The sequence below is a fragment of the Lithobates pipiens genome, unplaced genomic scaffold (assembly GCF_037356315.1).
Source record: "Lithobates pipiens isolate NorthernLeopardFrog02 unplaced genomic scaffold, aLitPip1_a1.2 Scaffold_16, whole genome shotgun sequence".
NCBI classification, from domain to species: Eukaryota; Metazoa; Chordata; class Amphibia; order Anura; family Ranidae; genus Lithobates; species Lithobates pipiens.
The window spans coordinates 105196636-105223111 of record NW_027507748.1 but is presented as its reverse complement, the minus strand read 5'-3'; the positions used below and the strand labels follow the sequence as shown (position 1 = coordinate 105223111).

Genomic DNA, 26476 nt, shown 5'->3' with positions numbered 1-26476 from the left:
TTGGTTCAAATGACCGTTTGTGTAACACTGACAAAACTAAATTCAAGTCCCAAGGGCTTAAAGGTGATTTAACTGGCGGATTAATGGCATCGCCCCTTGCATAAAACCCCAGACTAAAGAATGCTTAGCAAGCAGCCTTTGAAATAAGATCAATAAGGCTGAGACTCGGCCCTTCAGTACTTAAGGCCAACTTCATCTCTACGCCTTATTGTAGAAAGGCAAGAATTATGCCTATGATATATCTCTGAGGGTGCCAACCCTTGGATTCACACCAGGAAACATAAGCCTTCCAGACTCTAATATATATAGATCTGAAAGCTGGTTTCCTTGCATTTAATCAAAGTAGAGATAACTGGCCCAGAAAGCCCACGTTTCTTCAGAATGTGGGTTTCAATAGCAAGGCCATTAAATTTAGCGTTCGTAAAGTAGGATGAAATATCGTCCCCTGCGAGAGCAGGTCTAGCCTAAGTGGAAGGGACCATGGATCCTCCACTGCCATCTTTACGATTTCTGTGTACCATGACCTTCTGGGCCATACTGGTGCTACCAGAATTACCGGCTTTGTTTACAGCTTGATCCTGCAAAGAAGTCAACTGAAAAGGAGGGAATGCATAGATCAGTGAGAACTGATCCCACGGGGGTTACCAGCGCATCTGTTCCGCATGTGAGTGGATCCCTTGTCCTGAACACAAAGTTGACCAACTTCATGGTGAACCGGATGCTAGAAATCTACGTCCGGATTCCCCCATCTTTGGCAAATGGCCCGAAAAATGTTGGGGTGAAGAGACCATTCCCCCAGGAATAACTGCCGACAACTTAAGTAGTCCGCCTGCCAATTCTCTACTCCAGGAATGAAGACTGCGGATAGGCATGGAACATTCTTTTCTGCCCAAGTTAGAATATGGTTGACCTCTCTCTGAGCTGAGAGACTCTTGGTGCCCCCTTGGTGATTGATATAGGCCACAGCCATGGCATTGTCAGATTGGATCCCGACAGGACAATTCTTTAACTTGGAGGTCCAGATTTTCAGAGCCAGACACAATGCCCGAATCTCTAGGATGTTGACTGTCCCTGGACAGTCGTTTTCTCTAGTACTGCTACCCAGACTAAGAGGCTGGCGTTACTACTTTCCAGATAACTGGTCTGAAGGATTTTCCTTTCAGCAGATTCTGGGTTAGGAACCACCAACTGAGGCTTTGGGAAACTCTTGGGGACAGCTACATTGGCAAGTCCAAAGTTTGGGATCATTTTGTTCCAAGCAGAAAGGATACTGCTTTGCAACTGTCTCAAATGGAACTGGGCATAGGAAAGATGGAAGCAATCCCCTAACAACCACACACAAAGGCGAATTGAGGGATTTCTTTTCGACCTGACCATCCGCATCAGCTCTCGTATGGAGCTGATCATTGCCAGAGGCAAGAACACCTTCTTCTGAACTGTGTCTATAATCAAGCCCAAATACTCAAGCTTTCTTAGCGGTTTTAAGGAAGACTTCACTAGGTTGAGAAACCAACCCAGACTTTCCAGGTAACTGGTTGTAATGTGTACACTTTTTTCCCCAAGCGAACCACTGACTGGTCTATTAACAATAGATCGTCTAGGTACACCAAGACTATCTAAAGCACTGTGCCCTTAGCCTGGCTAGAGGTGGGGCCAGTGCTTTTGTGAACACCCGGGGTGCTGTAGCTAGCCCGAAGAGCAAGGCTACAAACTGAAAGTGCTGTTCTACTTCGAATCGCAGAAACCTTTGGTGAGCGGGAAATATAGGGACATGCAGCTATGCATCCCCGATATCGATGGATGCCAGAAGTTCTCTTCCTTGTAGGATGGAAACTACTGACCTGATCTTCAGGAATTTAGATTCCTTGGATCTAGAATGGGTCTGACATCCCCATTTGGTTTTGATACCATAAACAGGTTTGAATAAAACCCCAAATCTTGCTTTTCTGTGGGGATCCGTATGATCACCCCGAGACAATAAATCGGACTTATGCTTGAAACAGAGATTGCGTTTTCCCTGGATCTTTGGAAACGTTTGATCTCAGAAAATGAGACGGTGGAAACTCCCAAAATTATAGTTTGTATCCTAGAGATACCGTGGAGAAGACCCATCTGTCCTGAATTTAATTTGCCAGACTTCTGAGTAATGCAGAAGTCTTCCCCCCACTCTGGTGAGGAGGGGGCACCTCTTCATGGTGAGGCTTTAGTATTCTGTTTTGCAGATTTCCGGCCCCAGGTCTTTCTTTGAGCCTGGGCCTGACCCTGAGGTTCTCCTCTAGAGTCTGATGGTGAAGGCCATCGCCACTACCTAGAGGCGGATGCCCCTGGCACAGGAGAAAAAGTCAGTTTAAATGAAGGACGTTTATACTTTCTTTTGACTGGCAAAAAAAGTACTCTTTCCACTAGAAAATTATCGCCAAACAGTAGCTCCCCATGAAAGGGGAAACTAACCAGAAACTTTTTTGCAAGGAGCTTCGGCTGACCATTTTTTTTAACCAAAGGGTCCACGCATGTGTACTAGCACTAGGTGGGATGTCTGGGGAATAGAGCCCTTCATAGCGTCTATGGCAAAACATAATGCCTTTGGTAGTTCGGCTAACTCACGGCCCTGTTGTGGACGGAGCTCTTTAAGAGCATCTGTGAACTGGTCTTTTAGGGACTGACAGATGCCTATTGCTGCGACTGCAGGCCGAGTAACGGTCCCTGCCGAGGAAAAAGAGGATTTTAACAGGAATTCCAACTTATCTGATCTTTAAGCAATTGTGCATTGTCTACTGGAAAAGTTAAACTTTTATTCACACTGGAAATCACAGCGTCGGCTGCTGGAACCTTCCACTTTTTGGTGAATTTCTCCTCCATGGGATAGAGAACCGAGAATCGCTTTGGAGGGAGAAAATGCTTATCCAGATGATCCAATTCAGCATAAATAAGCTTTTCCAGTAATGCATGCACAGAAAATGCATGAAAAGGCTGTAAAGATTTTAAAGAACCCAAGGAAGAAACCGGAACCATTTCCGTAAGGATTTGTACCATAGATTAGGAAGCTGAAACAACAACTAATCAGCTTGTCTTTCCTCTGGATCGCCTGAGGGTAATACCTCATCCTGTCCCCATTGTTCCCTTGGTAAAGGGCCTGAAGTGAGGGAGGGGGGGGATCTAGTGACCTTACTGTCCACTTGGATAGAGGATGCGATTAAAGCCGCTAATCTCCCTTCTAGGCCCTACAGGGCAGATGAAAATGCACCTTCAGTGACGTATACAGGGGGTGAAGTGTGCAAAGCAGTTGCACCACCAATCGGTTCCAAAGACTCACCTTGGCTTGCCATATCTGGTATCTCCGGAGAGAATGACATTGCGGAGGCATGACGGGAGTTCCCAGCGCCTGGGCACTCTAAAAAAAAAAAAAAATTTACTACTTGCTGAGCAATAGTAAGAAATAACAATGGCAGCCTAAATATTAATCTGATGCTAATCAACAATGTATTTTCTTGTACTGGAAATGCCTGTGTACATCCCTCACGTGCTCCAGCGCTCCTGTGTCCTGTGACAGACTTTTCATTCAGCTGCTCTGTAGAGACATTTAGTGAAAAGAGCGTCAGCTTTTTAAGAGCTCAGGTATACGCCCGATTGCCTGAGCGTTGTGTGCTTCCACGAGGATGCCGAGTCCGCACATGGTGCCGACTGCTTTAGCCATGCCCCTTCCATCAACCCGCTCTCCTTTTCTTTTCAAAAGGTGGATCACAGCCCGCGCAGACGGCGTGGCATTCGGGTCTGAGACACAGACCCAAATGGAGAGAAGGCTGCAGCCGCCATGCAGTGTTTCTGGGATCTTTTTCTTGTACCTGACAAGAGCTGGCTTCCTTGCATTAGCCTAAAAAGGCAAGTAAACATAAAAAATTTTATCCAAGAAAGCCGCCCTGCACCCCTCAAGGGAGGGGGGTATGGGGCGGGCGGGGGTTCCACCGAGTCAAAAGATAGGATGTAATGCACTGTACATGCACCCCCAACCCCTCAGTTTCCCCAATTGGGGGGAGAGGAATAGTAAAGAACCCCCTCCTGCTACACACCATGCTGTTATAGCTGGACACAGAGCTGCTGAAAAGGGTACGTGTATCCTTACTCCTTCTAGAGGAGACTTTAAGGCATTACAATGTTACATATGGAAGAAAGGGCATAGGTGGACTTTGCAGTTCCTAAGCTTTTCTCTTGCCTTTTCCTCACTGCAGGATACTGCTGAAAACAGACTGATCCAAACTTCACCCATCACGGTGGGCAGCGTTGGTAAACCTTCAAAGACCGGGTCCCTTAATAGGGGTTCCACTCCTTTGGACCTGTATGGCACCCCTCAGGACAACTTTAGGTAATGTAGCAAGACCAAAAAGAGTCCTGGTTCCTAGGGTCCAGCCCTCAAAGAGAAGCGTTACAGGCAAAACCTTGCTCTTCTATGTGAGGCCCGGGTACAATCCTGTGGCCACAGTGATGTGGATGGAGCCAGTTGTGGAGTTTTTTTTTTAAATCCAGCATGGATCCCTCCTGGAGCTCCTCAGAGCACATCTTCACTTGTGACCAAAACCTTAGACACTGGCAAAAAACTGAGGTACTCCTGGAAGAAGGAAGGGTTATATAGGGGGAGTGAACTTCCTGTATTGGGTATACTAATGTCAACACCTGAAGGTAGGCCAATAACCCATTAAGTAATTAGTTAAGGCTCTGTGTCCCATGATGTACGATAAAAGAAATTGTTTTGTGTAGGTCAAGCTATTTAAACATGGATGTAAACAGGTCCCACCATGGCAGATAGACGTTATCAATGGGTCACCCTATCACACTTTCTGCAGCCACTTTTACAAGGTTACAGGGCTGCAGCAAGTCATCAAGAGTCTGTGCATTGCATCTGTGATCCACTGATCACAGTGGTAAAGCTTTGCAGACCTCCATGCAAAAACAAAAACATTTTTTTTTGGGCAAAAGGTGGTCTTTAATGCAGTATAAACAGTATAGTGAGATACAATATATTCCATTTTAATTATAACTAAAAGAAATGTTGTATTACCTAGTTGTCAGTTTTCTTGTGCATTATTACTTCCATTTCCACTTTTATTAATTAACTTGAATGAAAGAGGCTTAGACCGCATGTTATTTTCTCTACAAAACTGATTATTAACCACTTGACCACTGGGCACTTAAACACCCTTAATAACCAGACCAATTTTCAGCTTTCAGTGCTCTCGCATTTTGAATGACAATTACTCAGTCATGCAACACTGGACCTATATGAAATTTTTGTCCTTTTTTTCACACAAATAGAGCTTTCTTTTGGTGGTATTTAATCACCGCTGGGTTTTTTTTTTTTTGTGCTATAAAAGAAAAAATACCGAAAATTCTGTAAAAAAACGAATTTTTCTTTGTTTCTGTTAGAAAATTTAGCAGATTAGTAATTTTTTCTTCATAAATTTTGGCCAAAATTTATACTACTACATATCTTTGGTAAAAATAAGTACAAATTGGTGGATATTATTTGGTCTTTGTGAAAGTTATAGAGTCCACAAGCTATGGTGCCAATATCTGAAAATTGATCACACCTGAAGGACTGACGGCCTATTTCAATTCTTGAGACCCTAACATGCCAGAAAAGTACAAATATCCCCCAAATTACCCCTTTTTGGAAAGAAGACATTCCAAGGTATTTAGTAAGAGGCATGATGAGTTTTTTGAAGTTGTCATTTTTTCCCACAATTCTTTGCAAAATCAAGATTCTTTTTACTTTTTTTTTTTATTTTTTCACAAAATTGTCATATTATCAGGTTATTTCTCACACACAGCATATGCATACCACAAATTACACCCCAAAATACATTCTGCTATTACTCCCGAGTATGGTGATACCACATGTGTGAGACTTTTACACAGCGTGGCCACATACAGAGGCCCAACATGCATGGAGCGCCATCAGGTGTTCTGGAGCACCCAGGACAATTCTGACATTTCTCTCCTACATGTAAAAATCATAATTTATTTGCTAGAAAATTACATAGAACTCCAAAACATTATATATGTTTTTTTAGCAAACACCCTGGAGAATACAATGGTGGTCTTTGCAACTTTTTATCTCGCACGGTATTTGCGCAGTAATTTTTCGAATGCTTTTTTTTTGAAAAAAAACTGTTTTGTGCTTTAAAAAAAAAAAAACACAGTAAAGTTAGCCCAATTTTTGCATAATGTGAAAGATGAAGTTACGCTGAGTAAATAGATACCTAATATGTCACTCTTCAAAATTGCACACGCTCGTGGAATGGCGGCAAACGTCGCTACTTAAAAATCCCCATAGGCGACGATTTACATTTTTTTTACTGGTTATAGGTTTTGAGTTACAGAGGAGGTCTAGGGCTAGAATTATTTCTCTCGCTCTAACGTTCGCAGCGATACCTCACATGTGTGGTTTGAACACCGTTTTCATATGTGGGCGGGACTTAGGCATGCGTTCGCTTCTGCATGCGAGCACATGGGGACAGGGGCGCTTTAAAAAAAACATTTTTTTTTATTGTTCATTTTACTTTATTTATTTTAGTTTGACATTTTTTTCCCCAAAAATAATTTTTTTGATCACTTTTATTCCTATTACAAGGAATGTAAACATCCCTTGTAATAGGAATATGGCATGACAGGTCCTCTTTACAGTGAGATGTGGGGTCAATAAGACCCACATCTCACCTCTAAGCTGGGAAGCCTGAAAAAAAAAAAAAGATTCTGGCTTTGATCGTATTAGCGATTCGGTAGAAGCACCGGAGGGCGGAGGGCGGCGGGAGATGTCTATGGCTGGGTATTGCAGGGTATCACCGACTATGGCTGGGTATCTCAGAGCATGGTGTTGCAGAGTACTGCGTTGCAGAGCATTGCAGGGTATTGGCGGGTGTTGCAGAGCATTGCAGAGTGTTGCAGGGTATTGGCGGGTGTTGCAGAGCATTGCAGGGTATCGGCGGGGGTTGCAGAGCATTGCAGAGTGTTGCAGGGTATCGGCGGGGGTTGCAGAGCATTGCAGAGTGTTGCAGGGTATCGGCGTGGGTTGCAGAGCATTGCGGAGTGTTGCAGGGCATTGCGGAGTGTTGCAGGGCATTGCGGAGTGTTGCAGGGCATTGCGGAGTGTTGCAGGGCATTGCGGAGTGTTGCAGGGCATTGCGGAGTGTTGCAGGGCATTGCGGAGTGTTGCAGGGCATTGCGGAGTGTTGCAGGGCATTGCGGAGTGTTGCAGGGCAGTGCGGAGTGTTGCAGGGCAGTGCGGAGTGTTGCAGGGCAGTGCGGAGTGTTGCAGGGCAGTGCGGAGTGTTGCAGGGCAGTGCGGAGTGTTGCAGGGCAGTGCAGAGTGTTGCAGGGCAGTGCAGAGTGTTGCAGGGCAGTGCAGAGTGTTGCAGGGCAGTGCAGAGTGTTGCAGGGCAGTGCAGAGTGTTGCAGGGCAGTGCAGAGTGTTGCAGGGCAATGCAGAGTGTTGCAGGGCAATGCAGAGTGTTGCAGGGCAATGCAGAGTGTTGCAGGGCAATGCAGAGTGTTGCAGGGCAATGCAGAGTGTTGCAGGGCAATGCAGAGTGTTGCAGGGCAATGCAGAGTGTTGCAGGGCAATGCAGAGTGTTGCAGGGCAATGCAGAGTGTTGCAGGGCAATGCAGAGTGTTGCAGGGCAATGCAGAGTGTTGCAGGGCAATGCAGAGTGTTGCAGGGCAATGCAGAGTGTTGCAGGGCAATGCAGAGTGTTGCAGGGCAATGCAGAGTGTTGCAGGGCAATGCAGAGTGTTGCAGGGCAATGCAGAGTGTTGCAGGGCATTGCAGAGTGTTGCAGGGCATTGCAGAGTATTTGCAGGGAATTGCAGAGTATTGCAGAGTATTTGCAGGGAATTGCAGAGTAATGCAGAGTATTTGCAGGGAATTGCAGAGTAATGCAGAGTATTTGCAGGGAATTGCAGAGTAATGCAGAGTATTTGCAGGGAATTGCAGAGTAATGCAGAGTATTTGCAGGGAATTGCAGAGTAATGCAGAGTATTTGCAGGGATTTGAGGGGTTAATTTTCGGTGAGCAGCGATGTGGGCACTGCAGATGCAGCCCACATCGCTGCTGACACCGATCTCTTCCCCCTCCGCTGTACCGATCGGTACAGAGAGGGGGAGGGAGGAACCGGCGTCATAACATGACGCCGGCTTGTTTACAAGTGATCACTCCGTCATTTGACGGAGCGATCACGTGGTAAACGGCCGCGATGAGCGGCCGTTTACCGTGATTCGTGATGCGCCGGGTCCACTGGACCCAGCGGTCACGGATGCTCTCGTGTGCGCGCCCCAGGGGGCGCGCGAGAGCAGAATTCTGGGAGGCCGTTAATTAACGGCCTCTCAGAGTTAAACAACCGCCCTGATGCCGTTAATCGGCAATGGGCGGTTGTTAAGTGGTTAAAGTCCTTGCTTCTTTCAAAGATGGGTTCATCATAAAAACCTCTCTTTGGTAATGATCACCACAGCAACCAATAGGACCACCAGAAGCATCCAAAATGAACAACTGTCTGATATAATTATGTGATGTCACCTTTAGACAAAAATTTTCCCATCTAACTTCAACATCATACAATCAGAACCACTTCGAAAAAGACTGGAAAAGTGCAGAGTTTATCTTTTCAATCCAGGGATGGACAAGGTTATTTACAGTACAATATAGGTGTCAGCTGCTCAAATCCAGGCTCAAAGGAAGATGCAAATTATTAGGCCTAGCAAATTTTAGTTTATTAGGCGCTCTCGCTAATTGGGATTTTTACTCCTTAACAGAGCTAAATCTCTCTTATTTTTATTTATTTATTTTCATCCAGGGAAACAGACTCTCTTCTGACAGTTTGTTAGATTTAACATACCTATAATTGTACATAACCTGCTTCAACATCCCCAATCTAGGAAAATCGGTCATCCACATTAGTTTAGCCAGAATGAGCTACAATTCCCATGAGAAGAGACACTTCTCTTTTTGTTAAATGTATAGCATATAAAAACTTCTGATCAAGAAGATTGGGTACAAATTTCTTCATAGCTTGCATGTATGCCATAGTAGATAAAGCCAACAAGTCTGATTGTATCTATTAAAAAGTGAACATGACCTTGCCTAAAAGTACATAAGAACTGAAAAGTACCTATGTGGGTCTTTAACCACTTGACCTAGAGAAGACCAATAAATATACGCTTATTGGCGAACAGTATAGCGTCTACAAACTATGGTACATATTTATTGATTTTTTTTTTCTTTATACTAGTAATGGCTGCGATCCGCAATTTATAGCGGGATTGCGATATTGTGGCGGACAATCTGACACTGACGGGAACCAATGACACTAATACAGGGATTAGTGCTAAAAATATGCACTGTACTAATGACACTGGCTGGGAAGGGGTTAAACATCTAGGGTGAATAAAAGGGTTAAATGTGGGCCTAGCCAGTGTTTTTTTTGTTTGTACTGTATGTGCTGCTTTTACTAGGGGAACTGATGGATTTTATTCCTTGCTTTGCAGGGACACAAAATTAATCCTCTCCCCCGTCAGATTTACAGATCTCCGGTCTGTGCGTTTTACCGAAGTACATTCAGTGCCTGGCACCCACAGAATGGCTTCTGCTGAGATTAGTCACAGCAGAAGTGATTTGTCCCCTAGGCCAGTGATGGCGAACCTTGGCACCCCCAGATGTTTTGGAACTGCATTTCCCATGATGCTCAACTACACTGCAGAGTGAATGAGCATCATGGGAAACGTAGTTCCAAAACAACTGGAGTGCCAAGGTTCGCCATCACTTCCCTAGGCGGAAGTGCGGATATATTATTATACATATATACACACACACACACACACACACACACACACACACACACACACACACACACACGAGGGCCCCCGGTAGCAGGAAATCTGCTATAGGGAGGTCCTGAAGCAGTTAAGGCTGATGTCCATGTTGCAGTGGCTCTAAGCACTGTATGAACTGCATGTAAATTCAGCTACATACAGTACACAGTGCTGGGTTCCGGTTTTGAGACAGACTTCCCATCTTACACCCGGAACAAAACAGAGTCTGGCTAAGCATTGATCAGCCATTCATAGGCAGCTTTACATTCTGTGAAGGAATACAAAGCTTTCTTTGATTGGCCGAGTCAGAGCATGACGCCAGCCCCTCCCACTCAGCAAATCAGAGGAAGCTTTGTATTCATTCACAGAATACAAAACTGCCTATAAAAGCCAGCCAGACTGTTTTATTCTGGGTGTAAGAGGGGAAGTCTCTGTCTCACAGCAGAAACCCAGCACTGTGTACTGTATGTAGCTGAAGTTACAGGTAGTACATACAGTGCTTAAATACAATGCAGCACTTAGTGAAGCAAATATTTCATTTGGACCAGCTTGGTCCAAACAAACTATTTAAAGTGACATGAAACATGGACATCAGCTTTAAGCAGTTCCCGACCAGCGCACGCCGATGTACGTCGGCAGAATGGCACGGGCAGGCATATTGGCGTACAGGTACGTCCAATCTTTAATGCCGCCCTGACATCACGAGCGCGCTGCCGGCGGCGCGCTTGCGTGCTGGTCGGGACCTCCGTGAGTTTGGTCGCGGGTCCCGCGGACTCGATCGCCGAGGGCATACCCGTAATCGTCTCATGGGGCGGCTGAACGGAGAGATGCCGTTGTAAATAGCATCTCCCGTTCTGCCTGGCAACAAGTGACGCTGATCTCTGCTCCATGTGATTGGAGTAGAGAACAGTTTTCACTAAATGAAAGCCCAGCCCCCCACAGTTAGTAACACTTAACCTCTACACTGCCACCCACTGGTTAACCCTTTCACTGCCAGTATCATTTACACAGGAATCACTGCATTTGTATAGCAATGATTGCTGTATAAATGACAATGGTCCCAAAAATGTGTCAAAAATGTCCGATGTGTCCGCCATAATGTCACAAAAAAAAAAAAAAAAAAAAAAATGTATTTGTGGAAAAAAAGGACGTCAATTTTGTTTGGGAGCCACGTCGCATGACCGTGCAATTGTCAAAGCGATGCAGTGCCGAATCGCAAAAAGTGGTCTGGTCTTTGGCCAGCAAAATGGCCCGGGGCTGAAGTGGTTAAATTCTTGTGTTTCTGTGGGCTTCCCTTGGTAGCGAGGTACAGGCTAAAAGCCTTAATTTCTCTCAATTAAACATTAAGCCCTACCACATTTTAGGCCCAAGCCTGGCTTTGGACCTCTCCACTGAAATTTAGTGTGTTAGTATGTGGAATTTTGCATGTTAACATGCCTTGCAGTGAGGCAGCCAATTAATTTTGGAATACTGAACATAGATCAAGTAGTGTTAAAAACTGCAAAATAACTTGTTTATAGAGATATACACACCTCAAGATAGGTGATCAAAGGTTACACAAGGGTTTCAAAAAAGTTGCTTTATATTAAAAATTTAAGCAAAATATATATATTTTTTTAAATGGCTGTGAAAAAAGGGCCATCTGCTCTATTAAAATATTCCATTTTATACATTTCCATTTCATAAAATACATTTTAAAAGTGTTCACCAAACGCAAACCTAAGAGAATGCACAGTATAAATTACCAAAGAAGTACAAAAAGAAAAGAAAAAAACAAAACAAAGAAAGTCCAATACCTGGGAATATACTTATTCATTATTGCATAGAAGCAATTATACAAGTCGCTACGTGGTAAGTTGAGGTCCACCAATGGTTGCAGGAGGTGGATCCAGCTGACATCTTCCTGGTATTTGACATTTCGAGATTTACAGTAAAAAGTAACAACAGATTCAACATCTTGAAGGACTGATGTTTTCCTGTCTTCTGGCACAACAAGCTGGTCTTGACAAATACAAAAGAGCATACTGTTACAAGTAGACACTTACAAAAAGAAAGATGTCCCGATTAGAATTTGAAGTGCATTTGCATTTTACTCTTTACTCTTTTCACCCTAAGCTGCCTGGGCATCAGCGGTTAATCAGCAATATTTTTAGCGCCGCTTTAGCGCCATTTTAGTGGCGCTATTCAGCCGCTAGCAGGGCTGTTTTAACCCCCACTAGTGGCCGAAAAGGGGTTAAATCCGCTTGCAAAAAGCCGCTGCAGCAGCACTTTGCTGGCGGTATGGCAGCGCTGCCCCATTGCTTTTAATGGGCAGGAATGGTGTATTCCCCGCTCCTCCATCGCTGCAAAGAAGCTGCTGGCAGGACTTTTTGTGACGCCCTGCCAGCGCAGGCCCCAGTGTGAAAGCACTCGGGCTTTCACACCAGGGTTTTAGCCGAGGCTTTTTTCAGGCGCTATATTTAGCGCTGTAGTGCCTGAAAAACGCCTCCAGTGTGAAAGGGGTCTTAGGTGGCTTCCTAAAAATGTGGAAGAAGCAACAAATGGATGTTCTGCCCACATTAACACGACCTCCAAACTTCTGGCAGAAGCTTTGAAAATGTACAGAGGAGTCTGAATGGTATCTGCAGTCACCCATGCTCCCACCCATTTACTTATTCATTTCTCTGGAATACGTTTTTTATTCTAGTTTTAAAAAACAAATTGCACTATATCCAATCACACTGTATAATATTAATACAGAAGATGTAATGTGTTTGGATGTACAGCTGTATTTTTTTTTTTAATTTATACCCAACTTTGTTTTAAAACTGCTGTCAGTTTTTTATCGCCTGTCTCTCTTCTAGGGGGATTTGCCCTCCGTTTGTCCCGGTGACCACTGATTCAGAGACTGTAACTGAGGGAAAACCTAAAACTTTGAGTTGTCACGAGAACAGGAATAGGGGGGAAATGTACCAACAGGGGCACTTGTTTCCATGACAGTGGTTTCGGGGAAACCACTTACTTTGGTGAGATTTCCTTTTCAGTCCCCTGTTTACAGGTCAAGAAGGTAAGCAGAATCTATCAAATGGAACATAGATGATAAAAACAAATAGGGGGTATGCATTTATGTGAATTATTTTACTTTCCAAAGGATTCTGAATTTCCTGTCTTGAAAAAGGTTCACATTTCTGAACATGTTACACTGTAAATATGGGTGTAGCATGTTGAACATCTGTCGCCTGCCCACACAGCCATGTCATTCATTCATAGATCCCTGTGAATTAATGAACTGCAAGTAATGTCAGACTTTGCAGCCCATGGCTTGTAGTTCCCAATGAACTACAAGGGCACTGGTGAACGCTTTAGGTAGTCCACTGAGCTTTTTGTCACTCGGTATCTGCCTGCCTGTATCAGAAGTAGGGGCAGACAGCTACACAGTCTGCAAGAGCGTAGCAAAAAAACACAGAAAATACACATTTTTAACTTTAGCCTGCCCCACTTTAGTGGCAGGCAACTGACACCAAGTATCTGTTGCTTCACGTGTTGCTAACTCAACAATGATATTGTGTCAACAAAATGAGCAGGCAGATGACACTGAAGCAGTAATATAGTAGGAAATAATGGAATGCTCTTCTAGACCGAGATAAAAAATAAAATAAAAATATAAATCATCTAGAAGGTAAAAGGTTCCCATACATGTATCTTTTCATACAGATTTTTGTTAGCTGTTCCAGTTCTTTGCACAAGAGGGGGAAAAAAAAAAAAAAGAAGGGGACTATAGATTGCTTAGGAGTATAAATCAAAACTCCAGTCATATTCTTTCAGAGCTCTCTTATTTCTTTGCTACATTCTTGGTAGTGAGAAACATTATACATTACGACCCATTATTGCATTGCTATTCTGAATGGCTTCCCACTCATCCTACTGACAGACATGCATTGAAATCTAGTGTGACGACACTTCTATGTGCGTTGCGATGCATGCACAATTTTTGATCCATTGTTGTGTAGTGGGTAGAGGTCGACCGATATATCGGCCGATATTTGCCGTTTTTTAAATAATCGGCATCGGCAGATTGCCGATTCTACAGCGGGACTTTGAAATGACTTCTGTAAGAAGTCAGTGTGAGTTGCCTGAGTCGTCATAGCAACACTTTCCTCCTCTCTGGGCAGACTGCCAAGAAAAGAACTAAATGATACAATGTTTACACTTCTGAATGAATGAAGTCATCTCAGTGTGTAGAAGTTCTCAGTTTAACCATTTAAAGACTAAATCTTTTCTGACACTTGTTGCTTACAAGTAAAAATCCTGTATTTTCTGCCAGAAAATCACTTAGACCCCCCAAAAATGATATATATTTTTTTAGCAGAGATCCTAGGGAATAAAATAGCGGTTGTTGCAATATTTTATGTCACACGGCATTTGCACAGAGGTCTTTCAAATGCATTTTTTTGGGAAAAAAATACACCATTTAAAAAAGTAAAATAAAATAAAAACAGTAAAGTTAGCCCATTTTTTTTTTTTTGTCCAAAAGTTTTGACTACCTGTTTTTTATTTAATATATAGGTTTTTTTTTTTTTTTATCTAAATCATACATACAAGTAAACTGAGGCGATTCAGTTCGCATTGTGCGCTATATAAGTATTTCATTCATTCATTCATTGGAGGTTTGTTTTGTTTAATAAATGTTTAAAGTGGGAGTCCGCCGGGACTCCGCGTTTTTTTTTTTTTTTTTTTTTTTTAAAGCCAGCAGCTATAAATACTGCAGCTGCTGACTTTTAAAATAGTGACACTTACCTGTCCAGCTCGCCCGCGATGTCGGCACCCGAAGCCGATCTCTAGATCGACACTCGAGTGCTGCCGCCGCCATCTTGGGTATGGGAATCAGGAAATGGAGCCTTTCGGCTTAATTTCCCGGTTCCCTACTGCGCATGCGCAAGCCGCGCTGCGCAATGAGGACGGTCCCCGCTGCCTCTGGGATCTGTGCGTTTCCCAGCAGGCAGCGGGGCACTTGCGGAAGGGGGCGGGCACTTGCGGAAAGGGGTGTAATGTACGCCCCTTTCCGCAGAGAGCTAGCCTGGAAGTGGGTGCAGTTACCTGGATTATCCAGGTAACTGCACCCCCCTCCCCCCTGAAAGGTGCCAATTGTGGCGCCGGAGGGGGGGAGGAATCCGATGAGCGGAAGGTCCATTTTAGGGTGGACCTCCGCTTTAAGTGTAAGAAATTTTCTGTATCACTTATGAAGGCTGCTTTCACACTGGAGCGGGCAGACGTTGATGGTAAAACGCAAGTTTTAGCAGGTCTTTACCATCATTTTAGCGGTGCTATTTGGCTGCTAGTGGGGCACATATAACCCAGCTAGCGGCCAAGGAAGAGGTTAAATGCGCCCATGAAGCACCGCTGCCAAATCGCATTGCATGCGCTTCGGCAGTGGTGCCCATTCATATCAATGGGCAGGAGTGGTGGAGGAGCGGTGTACACCACTCCAAACGTGCTGCTTGCAGGACTTTTTTTTTTTTTAAGATCCTGCCAGCACATCGCCTCAGTGTGAAAGCACTCTGTCTTTCACACAGACTGCAGGGGAGCCATTTTGCAGGCACTTTACAGGCGCTATTTTTAGCCCAAAAGCGCCTTAAAAAACGCCACAGTGGGAAAGGTGTGTTAGATCAAGGGGGATTAAAAATAAATAAATAAAATAAAATCGGCCTAACATATATCGGCTATCGGCCGCCATGATTTCTAAATATCGGCATCGGCCAGAGAAAAACCCATATCGGTCGACCTCTAGTAGTGGGCAGCCCAATCAAATAAACAGGCTGCCCTAATGCAACTCATGTTAACATGTGCATTTAACACATCACAGCAGACCAACTATCGTGTGAATGGATGCTTACAAAGTAGAAAAGAAAAACAAAAGTTAAATCCACCTGGGCATGGGTGAGCAGACCTGAAAACTAAGGTGCAGAGAAAAGTCCTGAAAGATTAAGCATCAATTAAAACTAATATTGTGTTTGCAGGTACTGGTGCTCGATTTTTATTCCAATAATTTGCAATCTCACCTATAAGTTTTTTGCAAGCTCTATGAATCAATGGCTGTTCTGGAAGATCAAGAGAATCATCCCAGGATGCTAGACTGTCACCTTTTCCTGCCACGTTAAGTGCAATCTGTCAGAATAGAATATAAATTAATCACAAATCAAATATTCAAATACTGACATCTAGTATACAATAATAAACAATCAATGCATTTGATGAACAATTTACCAGACAAAAAAAAAAAAAAAAAAAAAGCAAAGTGGAAATAGGCAGATGCAACGATTGTCTGCTCAGGCGCAGGCAGCTGCCTTACACTGACCACACACTGGCAGAGCTAGAAGAGTCTGAGAAGCAGCCTCTTAGAGCAGTGTTTCTTAACTCCAGTCCTCAAGGTGCCCCAACAGGTCAGGTTTTCAAGATTTCTCTCAGCTGAAATGACTAAGGCATTGAAACTGATCAAATCACCTGTGTAAAATATTGGAAAGCCTGAAAACATGACCTGTTGGGACGCCTTGAGAACTGGAGTTGAGAAACACTGTCTTAGAGGCTAATGCATGGAGGAAGACCAGTCCTGTCTCCAGTCTTGCTTCATCACTTTGTATAAGGGGCAGCAAGGGGAAAACAGAGAGGGGTAATGTCTCACATGAACTAGGTGTGCTCTAGAGCCCAAAAGAAAAAAAAAATATACAGCATTTCCAGTTGAAGCAAACAGACTTCCTTTTCATAGTCTTACCCCCACTTTCTCATTATGGCATTTGTACATGGGGTTTAGGCTGGGTTCACACTGCTGCGGGGGGAGATCCAGATGTGATTCGCACCGCAAATCACATCCGATCTCCGTAGCGATGCGAGTTCAGCCATACAGATAGTATGGCTGAATTCGCATCGCTCCCGCAGCAAACTCGCACGGGACCCTTTTTTTGGTCCGCAACAGAATCGGATCGCATGGGGGTTCACACCATGCGATCCGATTCCTGTGCGAGTCGGCAGATCGCACTGCGATATGCGGACGGATCTGGGGGTGTCATTAACATATCATTGACACTCCCAGCCGTCCGCATAGGGCAGTGTGAACTGCCGGCGGGAGTAATGCGATGCGGGAAAACGCCGCGGAGTCGCGGCGTTCCCGCATCGCAGCGGTGTGAACCCGGCCTTAAAGATGACAGCGCAATCTTAAGCCTGGTACACACAGGTGAAAAATCAGCTGGTTCAGCAGGAACTGGCCGATTTGATCCGTGTGTGCGACTGTCTGTTTAGCAAAACCCGGTCTGACGACTGCCTTCTGAAGATGATAGTTCCTCTTCATGTTCAGCTTTCTAACAAACGCCTGAAGTTTTTGTGCCACTATCGACTAGTATTTGGAACTGTTCATTATTCCCTCTACCTTGACTAAGGCCCCTGTTCCAGCTGAAGAAAAATGACCCCAAAGCATGATGCTAACACCACCATGCTTGGGTATGGTGTTCTTTGGTGCAAAAACAACACTGCACATCACCAAAACATATCTTTTGGACCTATAGCCAAAAAGAGCAACCTTGGTTTTAGACCAGAACACATTTTCCCACATGCTTTTGGGAGACTTCAGATGTGTTTTTGCAAAATTTAGCCGGGCATGGATGTTTTCTTCTGAAGAAAAGGCTTCCGTCTTGCCCATAGCCCATAGCCCAGACATATGTAGAATACGGGAGATTTTGGTACATGTGAAAACAAAGTCAGCACTTGCCAGATCTTCCTGCAGCTCCTTTAATGTTGCTGTAGGTCTCTTGGCAGCCTCCCTGACCAGTTTTCATAAAGTTGTCAATTTTGGGGTGACGTCCAGTTCTTGGTAATGTCAACGTATTTTCTCCACTTGATGATGACTGTCTTCACTGTGTTCCATGGTATAATCTAATGCCTTGGAAATTCTTTTCTACTCTTCTCTTATACTGATACCTTTTAACAATGAGATCCCTCTAATGCTTTGGAAGCTCTCTGCGGACCATGGCTTTTGCTGTAGGATATCACTAAGAAAATCAGGAACGACCTACTAGAACAGCTGAACATTATTTGGGGTTAATCAGAGGCACTTTGAATGATGGCAGGTGTGTACTGACTCCTATTTAACTGATGAATGAATCAGTTCATTGATTCAAATTCATTTGAATCAGCAATCACATTGAAATGAATTTGAATGCGATTGCTTAATTCTGAACACAGCTACATTCCTAGTTATAAGAGGGTGTGCACACTTATGCAACCGCATTATTTTATTTTTGCTTCCCCCCCTAAAAGATTTCAGTTTGCTTTTCAATTGAGAAGTACAGTTTATAGGTTACAATAAAGGTGGAAAAGGTTCTGAAATTATTTATCTTTGTCTCATTTGTTTACATCACAAAAATCTGACATTTTAGCAGGGGTGTGTAGACTTTTTATATAGACTTCAGCTGGGCTTTAGCTATTGGTCTACCGAGGAATAGCTGGACACATTCTGGTGGCGAAGAGGTTAACCAATTCAGCTTCAGAAGATTTACCCCCCTTAATGAGCAGGGCATTTTTTGTGATATGGCACGGCTTTATTTTTAACTGACAAATGCGTGGTTGTGCGATACTGTACCCAAATAAAACGTGTGTGCCTTTTTCCCTGCAAAAAGAGCTTTCTTTTGGTGATATTTGATCACCTCTGTGGTTTTTATTTTTTGAGCTATAAACAAAAAAATACCTAAAATTCTGAACAAAAATAAAAAATAAAACGTCATCATCAATTTATTCTACTAAATGTTTTTGGTAAGAAAAATCCCAATAAGGAGTATATTGATTGGTTTGCGCAAAAGTTAGTGGGACTGCCATATTGTGGCAAACTAATTTGACACTGACATAAATACAGTGATCAGTGCTAAAAATATGCACTGTCACTGTACTGATGACACCGGCAGGGAAGTGGCTAAGATCAGGCCCAATTAAAGGGTTACCCATGTGCCTAGCCAGTGCTTTGCAAGAACACAGAATATACTGACAGAATGGCAATTTGTCTTCTTTACATAGGCAGACTGCTGTCCTGCCTGTGTAATGCATGATCACCAGGTGCCAGCGGACATCGGGATGGTGGTACCTGTTGATTGGCAACCACATTTGCACCCACTACCCGGAAGTGCAGGATCACATATACACACACTTGATCCTGCACACAGCTACCGCCCTGTAGCAGTAAAACTGCTATAGGGAAGTCGGTAAGTGGTTAAAACAAGCTCATGGCTGCTGCTGCTGCTGATTTGTTCATAAAGCTCACAGATTTATGTAAAAGTGGTCTGGGCGGCTGTAGAGCCACTTAATCACTTTTACAGGACTCTAAACTAATAAACTGACTGACTGCAAGACCTTTTAGGGTCAGTTCACGCCAGAACACAGAGCAGGAAACCCACGTTTCATGTGCTTTTCCCACACTGGGCTGAAAACTCTCCGCAGGTGCAATCTGCAGCGGGTGTCAACCCACTGCAGATTACCCCTGGTACACAGACATCTTCAGATTTCTGGCATTCGAGCCCTGGTTTCTTCCAAACAGACCAGACTAACAGGCCCCCTGCATTTGATGCATTTCTTTAGTCCAAGGTTGGCAGATTGAAGGTAAAAACTGCAGGGATACAAACTATTTTGTACCTCTTTGAAATGACAGATTGGACCCAGAGGTCTAAGACTTCATGGATTAAGACTGGCACTAAGGCAAACTTAATTCTGGAAAGGCATGAGCTTGGGCTGGAAAGCTTGGTAAGCTACAGTTTGTGATGGAAGGAAGTGTTAAGCCTTGGTTTAGAGGTCAACGTTTTTGGAGAATGAAAGGATCTTTTTCTTTAGGGAGGAGGTAAAAGTCATAGAAGGAAACAGGTTTTTTTCTTGTGGCATAGCAGTACCTTCCTTCTAGTTATTTCCCCAGAGGCATTCGTTATCAAGAGGCATGCAAAGACGACATATGATTAAGTCATGTAACGAAACCCATCAAAAGATGGGACTGCGTGACATCAGCACACCCGTCTGTGTCTCTCGGCATACCCCAGCATCTATCCATCCAGGATCGCTCATCCTTAAGGAGACTCTTCCTACGATTGCTGTGACACGCGTTTCATCTAGTGCACTGGATGTTACTAGTATATTACACTTGCGAGTAATTTTATCCTTTAAATAAAATAGTTATTTGAGCTATTGCACTGATGGTCTTTCCATTCTTTTTATGCTTCTGTACTGATGGGAGTTGCATCATTAAAAGAGAGCATATATATATATATATCACATCAGTGGTGAGATCACCACTGAAGAGATCTGTGGATTAAGATCCATTATTGGGACAAGCATTTTAGACCTTACTATTGTGTAGGTCTAAATGTGAGGTAAGGGGCAAGAGTGTGATTTGGCGGTACACTGGTGTTGCAGAGTGTGGTTTTGGAGCATTTTCTTCACACAAGACTCTGCTGGACCCATTTATGATTTCGAGAGAGCATTGTTCATAAGGTTTAATTTTGTAGATTTATGCACTAAAGGACATCAAATGTGACATTATCGCTTTATAAATATTCATGTAGTGTATTTTTTTTTGTACAGGTATACATGTTACTAAGTTGTAGTACTATTCATGTGGAGATTACACTATGTATTTCATCCATTATGTCATTTTAGTATGGTTGTGCTACACTAAATTGGGAGTTTTTTTTGTTTAGAGGTGTACTTGTGTGCTTAGCTGCACCACCTGTGACTATTCATTGTTTTTGGCAAGTGCGGAGCAATTGTTGTTTTGTAGTCCTTTTCGGATTGCTGAGCACGGCTTCTGTACCAAATGTCCTGTCCCACTGATTTTTTTTTTTTCTGTATTTTTTCTGTGTTGTAATAAACTGCATTGGGTCACTATTGTTTGAAGTATATTAACATCTATTGGCAGTTTTGGGCCACTACAACTTGTTTAATTATCAGAATTGGTATTGCCCCATTTCCTCTCCTTCTGTTTAGCTCCAAGTTTAATCCTAGCTAGACCCTGTTTTTTCCCCATGTTCCCCCAGTTGGGTTAGTTCTTTGCCAAGACCAGGCTTGGGAAAGTTGTGGTCTTCTTGCACCTCAAAAGACTGGAAAACAAATCCTCTGCACTACAGTTATTTAAAATGTAAAGTTGATTCAACTTCCGTGTCTTACTGAAGAGTTAAGTGGCCTGTCGGTGCCAAGTCAGTAGCAACCATACTGTCTGGACAGGCTGGGTCTAAGGTGGAATGTCAATGTATAAAGTAGCATTTAAAACAGAACACCAAAATGTTCTGGAAGTGCCAAAAGTTTTCCAAAGAATTCAGACATAGGGGTTGATTTACTAAAACTGGTAGAGTGCAAAATATGATGCTGATCTGCATAGAAACCAATCTTCCAGATTTTATTGTCAAAGCCCAATTAAACAAGCTGAAGTTAAAAGCTGATTGGCTATCATGCACAGCTGCACCAGATTCTGCACTCTCCAGTTTTAGTAAATCAACCCCATGGCGACCCCGAGGGCAACTAATCTGGAAACTGCAAGGTAATAAGCAGAGTAATGAAAGGGGGGGGGGGGTTGGGGCTTTAAAGTGAAGACATGGCCTGGTAAGGTCATATATTTCCATCCCTGTAGAAGTCAAAAATAGGGGGGGGGGGAGCGAGTTTGACTTTACATGAAGTATATGGTTGCAATATGCAACCAAGCTTCATGAAAAGTCCCACTCTCTTGCTCCCCCTTATTTTTGACAACGCAGTAAGCAGTCAAATGTTGATAGAAGATTCAGATGAAAATAAATGTCCTTGTACAGGGTTATATGACTATGCTCTGGTCTAGGGGCAGCCTTAGCAAAGACTTTATATACCTGCTCCTCCTGCACCTAGACCAGTTCCCACAGCATCTGCACCCCCATACTTCATCGGTCTAGGGTCCTGACTTTATCAAGACCAGAGTATGGTCCATAGCCCCCTCTTGACATGATACACCAAGGAACAGTCCACCACCGGATCGTGTGGGAGCACTGCCTGCCAGGGGAGCGATGGATCCAGTAAAATGGTTTCTCTTATGTCGTAGACAAAACAAGCAAATTTGCAGTGCAGGCACAGCCCCACTGCAAGCGATAATTTTTAATTTGCCCAGAGCTGGTGTAAGTAATCTTTCTAGTAAAAAAAAAAAAATAATAATAATAAAAAAAAATAATGCAGATTGTATTGTGCGCAAAAATAAAAACAAAATTTGCTCCAGATGAGAAGTGGTTAATTAAGACCTTTTCATTCTACATGGAACAATCAAGAATGAAAGATAGGCCTCACACTGATCTGGTCCCTTTGAGAGACTCTAAGAGCCGGTTCACACTGCAGGCGAGGCGACTCCGACTTGCCTCGCCGCGACCTGCCGCGACCTCAGCGGCAACTTGCAGATGACTTCTGTATAGAAGTCAATGCAAGTCGCCCCGAGGTCGCCCAAAAGTAGTACAGGAACCTTTTTTCTGAGTCGGAGCGACTCGAGTCGCTCCTCTCAGAACGGTTCCATTGTACAGAACGGGGGCGACTTGCGAGAGCGAGGCGAGGCGAGTCGTGTCGCCTCGCCCGCTGTGTGAACCGGCTCTTAATCACAAAGAAGCTAGGAATGATTGAGCAGTTGACAAACTGGACAGACCTGGATCTGCATGTAGGCAAGTAGTTCAGCACTACTGATTTAAAAACAACCTGAACCAAGTGGAGGGGCAGGTAGGGAATTTATTATTATGTAATGAACATTTGTTTTCTTTTTTAATAACAAACATCCACAAAAACAACTGCAATGCCATTACTAAAATAAACCCTTTTTTATGTACTACGTATTTATGTAAATATGCCAGAGGCTTTTTAATTTTTCAACCATCCAATTAGTGAAAAGAAATAAAAATATATTTTACATGCCTATTTTCAATTAGAGCTGCACAAATCTGACTAAAACGAGAAGCGTTTTTTTGCTTAGAAGATAGATCACGATTCTCTCACGATTCTCTCGGCGTATCATCATCTTTCATAGTAAAACAAAAAAAATAAAAATTGGGCTAACTTTACTGTTTTTTTTTTTTATTAATTGAAGTGTATTTTTTCCCAAAAAATGGCTTTTGAAAGACCGCTGGGCAAATACAGTGCAACATAAAATATTGCAGCAATTGACATTTTATTCCCTAGGGTCTCTGCTAAAATATATATAATGTTTGGGGGTTCCAAGTCATTTTCTAGCAAAAAATATTGATTTTGACTTAAACAAGTGTCAGAAAAAGATTTAGACTTTAAGTGGTTAAATTTCCTGCATTTACAGGTTGTTAAAAACTTGGCAGACTGCTAGGATTTTTTTCTTTACACACACAGAAGTTTATCCCTTTGATCTAAGAAGAGTTAGTTACAATGTTTCATTTAAATAAGGTGGCAGACTGCCTGGATGTTTTCTTTTGACAGCTGAGTGAGCAGAGAAGTCTCTCCACTTGTTATATGAAAGAATTGGCAAACACTGCAATCGCCAAAGGGGTTGAATCAAGATCACGATTTTTTATAGATTAAAGTGGTTTTAAACCCTTACAGAACACTTTTACCTACAGGTAAGCATAGATTAAGGCTTACCTGTAGATGCAAGAAATATCTCCTAAACCTACACGGTTTAGGAGATATTTGCAAAAGACAAGCATCGCCGTCTATGGCACATACGTGCTGCTGTTAACGGCGATCATGCGCGGGAGTGACGTCATTGTGGCGCCGGCCAATCACAGCGACGGAGCCAACATACCACGAAGGAAGATGGATACTTCATGGAAGAGGGGACAGTGGTGACATTGCTGGCTCCTGTGTCAGGTAAGCGACACATAATGGGCTACTATGCGATGCATAGTATCCCATTATACTTTACCTTTGTAGGGAAACAAAGAGGAAGTAAAACCCATCAAGGATTACTTCCTCTTTAATTGTGCAGCTCTATTTTCAATATGCAGGATTACACATTTCAAGATGGAAAAAAAATCTCTCTGCTAGATTTTATAAAAGGAATAGTACTGTAGTATCCAGACTGCTTACCTTCCACACTTTTGCCCTGAGATCTGAAGGAATAGGTCGTCCTTGAATAATATTTCTTGCAGTTTCCAGGTCACAGCCACCTGCCTCCAGTGCCTCAGCTAGATCGGTTACCCTATGAACATGGAAAGGCCACACTTAAACACTGCATTTATCACTAGAAAAGATGAACATTTTACTGAAGCAAACATTTCTCAGCTGCATGAACTACATTAGGAAAAATAAAGTTCTGTGGTGGCTTATACACTGAAGAAGAAGAAGATTTACAGCTTTCTGGACCTGTTGGGAGAAGTCAAAAATTGGGCAACTTCTTGTGAAAGCCTGTAAATTCTCCTGCTACATTTAGGAGGGAAGTGACAGATTCAGTTCTCGCAGAATAGATCAGTGAACTGGATTTTACCGATCACCTCTCTCCCCTCCATATAAAAGCTGCAACAGAAGTCTGTAGTGAGGAGAGATGTAACAGAAGGGGAACTAGTGCCAATGTCTGTAAAAGTGATTGGCTAACATAGTTCACAAACTACCTTCTAATTACAATCTTCATACAAATACAAATTAAATTTTTGTACAATATAAATTATTCACCGGATGGGATGTAACACTGATTTGTGATATGAAAGCCTTTAAGATTGGGGTCTTCAAAATTTATAATGTATATAGTTTGGATCCCTATATTCAACAATATTTTCAATGTGTTGGAGCACTTGTGCGTTTTTTATTGGCATTATATAGACCTGGTTCACCTATGTACTTATGTTTTAAAGCACCAGGGGGCGTTTGGTTATCCAGCTGCAGAGGGGTTACTTTCCTACAGCAGATATCATACTGTTTATATTGCACAATATGCAACACATTAACACACAGTTGTCAGTGCTCTTCTACCACCAGCTACTTATTTTATTGGCTTCTTGTACACTGCAGCTTGAAAAAAGCTCAGTACAGCATGTTTTACTGATCTGAAATGCAGCCCATTGTTTACAATGTGCCTGTACAAACAGGCGCTTAAAAGAAAGGCAGCATATTCTGCGCCAAGAAAGAAGCAAATAAATCTGCGGTCAGTCAGTATTTTGCACTGGTACGCACAAATATTAATGGATTTTGCCGAGGATAGTATTGTGCACTTAAATATGCATAAATACGTGCAACACAAATGCACAAACCATCTACCTACATGGATGTAACATTGGGACACAGCAGCTGTGTCTGTGCAACTGTGTATCCCAATTGACATCTATGGGACTGCTGGCATGGGAATAGACGCAACATCGGTGAATCCCTATGCCAGGAAAACACGGCCCTGCATGGGGCACACAAGTTATTGGCCATGTGAATCAAGCCACAGAGGTGAACACTATTATAGGCTAGTTAAAGCCACATCAGACTTAATTGTATACCAGGAGATCTTTATAAAATTCAGCTAAAGAAAAGGATGGCATTTACAACCAACACTATATATAGGTTGAGATGGAAAGTTGTGCGTCTTAATAAAATAAGCCTGAAAGTGTTATCCACAACAATCAGGCGTCTGTCATTTCTTTAATGGAGTTGGTTTAATATCCCAGCTGCCTTACATCCATAAATATTTTATAGGAAACCATGACCAGATTTTATTTTATTTTTTCTACTAGATAAAATACTATGAAATACAGTACCATGTAACAATCAGCGATTAGTTTGTCACATATGTCCACAAACTGAAAAGAAAGGATGCTATTGGCTGCACCAAATCGGTACAGCATCGTTCTCTTGTAAAACAGATTATATATTTTCAAATAAATCCATGTTACAGTAACATAGTTTTCTAGCATGTTGTACATTAAGAAATCTGTATTGAGGCTCTTTACATGTTATATATTCAGACCGAAGCTTCACACAGAACAAGCTTTCTTGAGGAAGGCTGCAGATGAGAAATAATCAATAATAGCTTCACATTTCATCCTCTCTGTAGAGAACCTGTATTGGATTTATGGGATGTCATCTTTTAATACATCTCAAAGTGCCCTTCGAGTAGAATGTTATGAAGACGGCCCTACAATATTCCTTTAGGTCACATCAGATCGGTGCACACAGCTTTCCATTCCTAAAATGATTATAGAGCACTTCTGTAAGAAACGTCTATCTTCCAAATTAAAAGAAGGTTTTTCTATCACTTCTAGTCTTATACCTCATTAATAATTTTGTAAACTGACAGACTGTGCTACCTGGATAGTCATTTATTGTGACAAGGTCTCAATGCATATTAACATGCAAGCTAAACTGTGCCTTTCAGATGATAAAAAAAAAAAAAAAAAACCTACATGCTTTTATAAAATAAACATACACAAACAGGAAAAAAAAAAAGACAAAATAAATCCAGATTAAACCAAAATAATATCAGAACTGTGGTATTATCAAATAAATTAAATAATATTTAGAAAAAAGTTGATCTCTACAGATAACAGATGATAAGCTCTCCATCAATGGACTTGTAACCTCAGCATAAACCCCCTCCCTCATTATTTTAGTAGGTTTTCCAGGCCGATTACTACTTACAATGAGATCGTACATTCACCTGATGTGTTTATAAACACTT

General features: G+C 42.7%; 1 protein-coding gene across 2 annotated transcripts in view; it reads right to left on the bottom strand.

Annotated features, from left to right (window-relative positions):
* Positions 1-26476, bottom strand: part of TBC1D23 (TBC1 domain family member 23) — a 118572-nt gene that overhangs the window by 75352 nt on the left and 16744 nt on the right. For both annotated transcript variants that reach the window (XM_077480199.1, XM_077480200.1), the window contains exons 2-4: positions 23908-24019; positions 15894-15999; positions 11652-11856 (exon numbers count right to left, since the gene is read on the bottom strand). In XM_077480199.1, coding sequence (XP_077336325.1) covers positions 11652-11856; positions 15894-15999; positions 23908-24019 — 423 coding nt within the window. The remainder of the gene's footprint in view (positions 1-11651; positions 11857-15893; positions 16000-23907; positions 24020-26476) is intronic.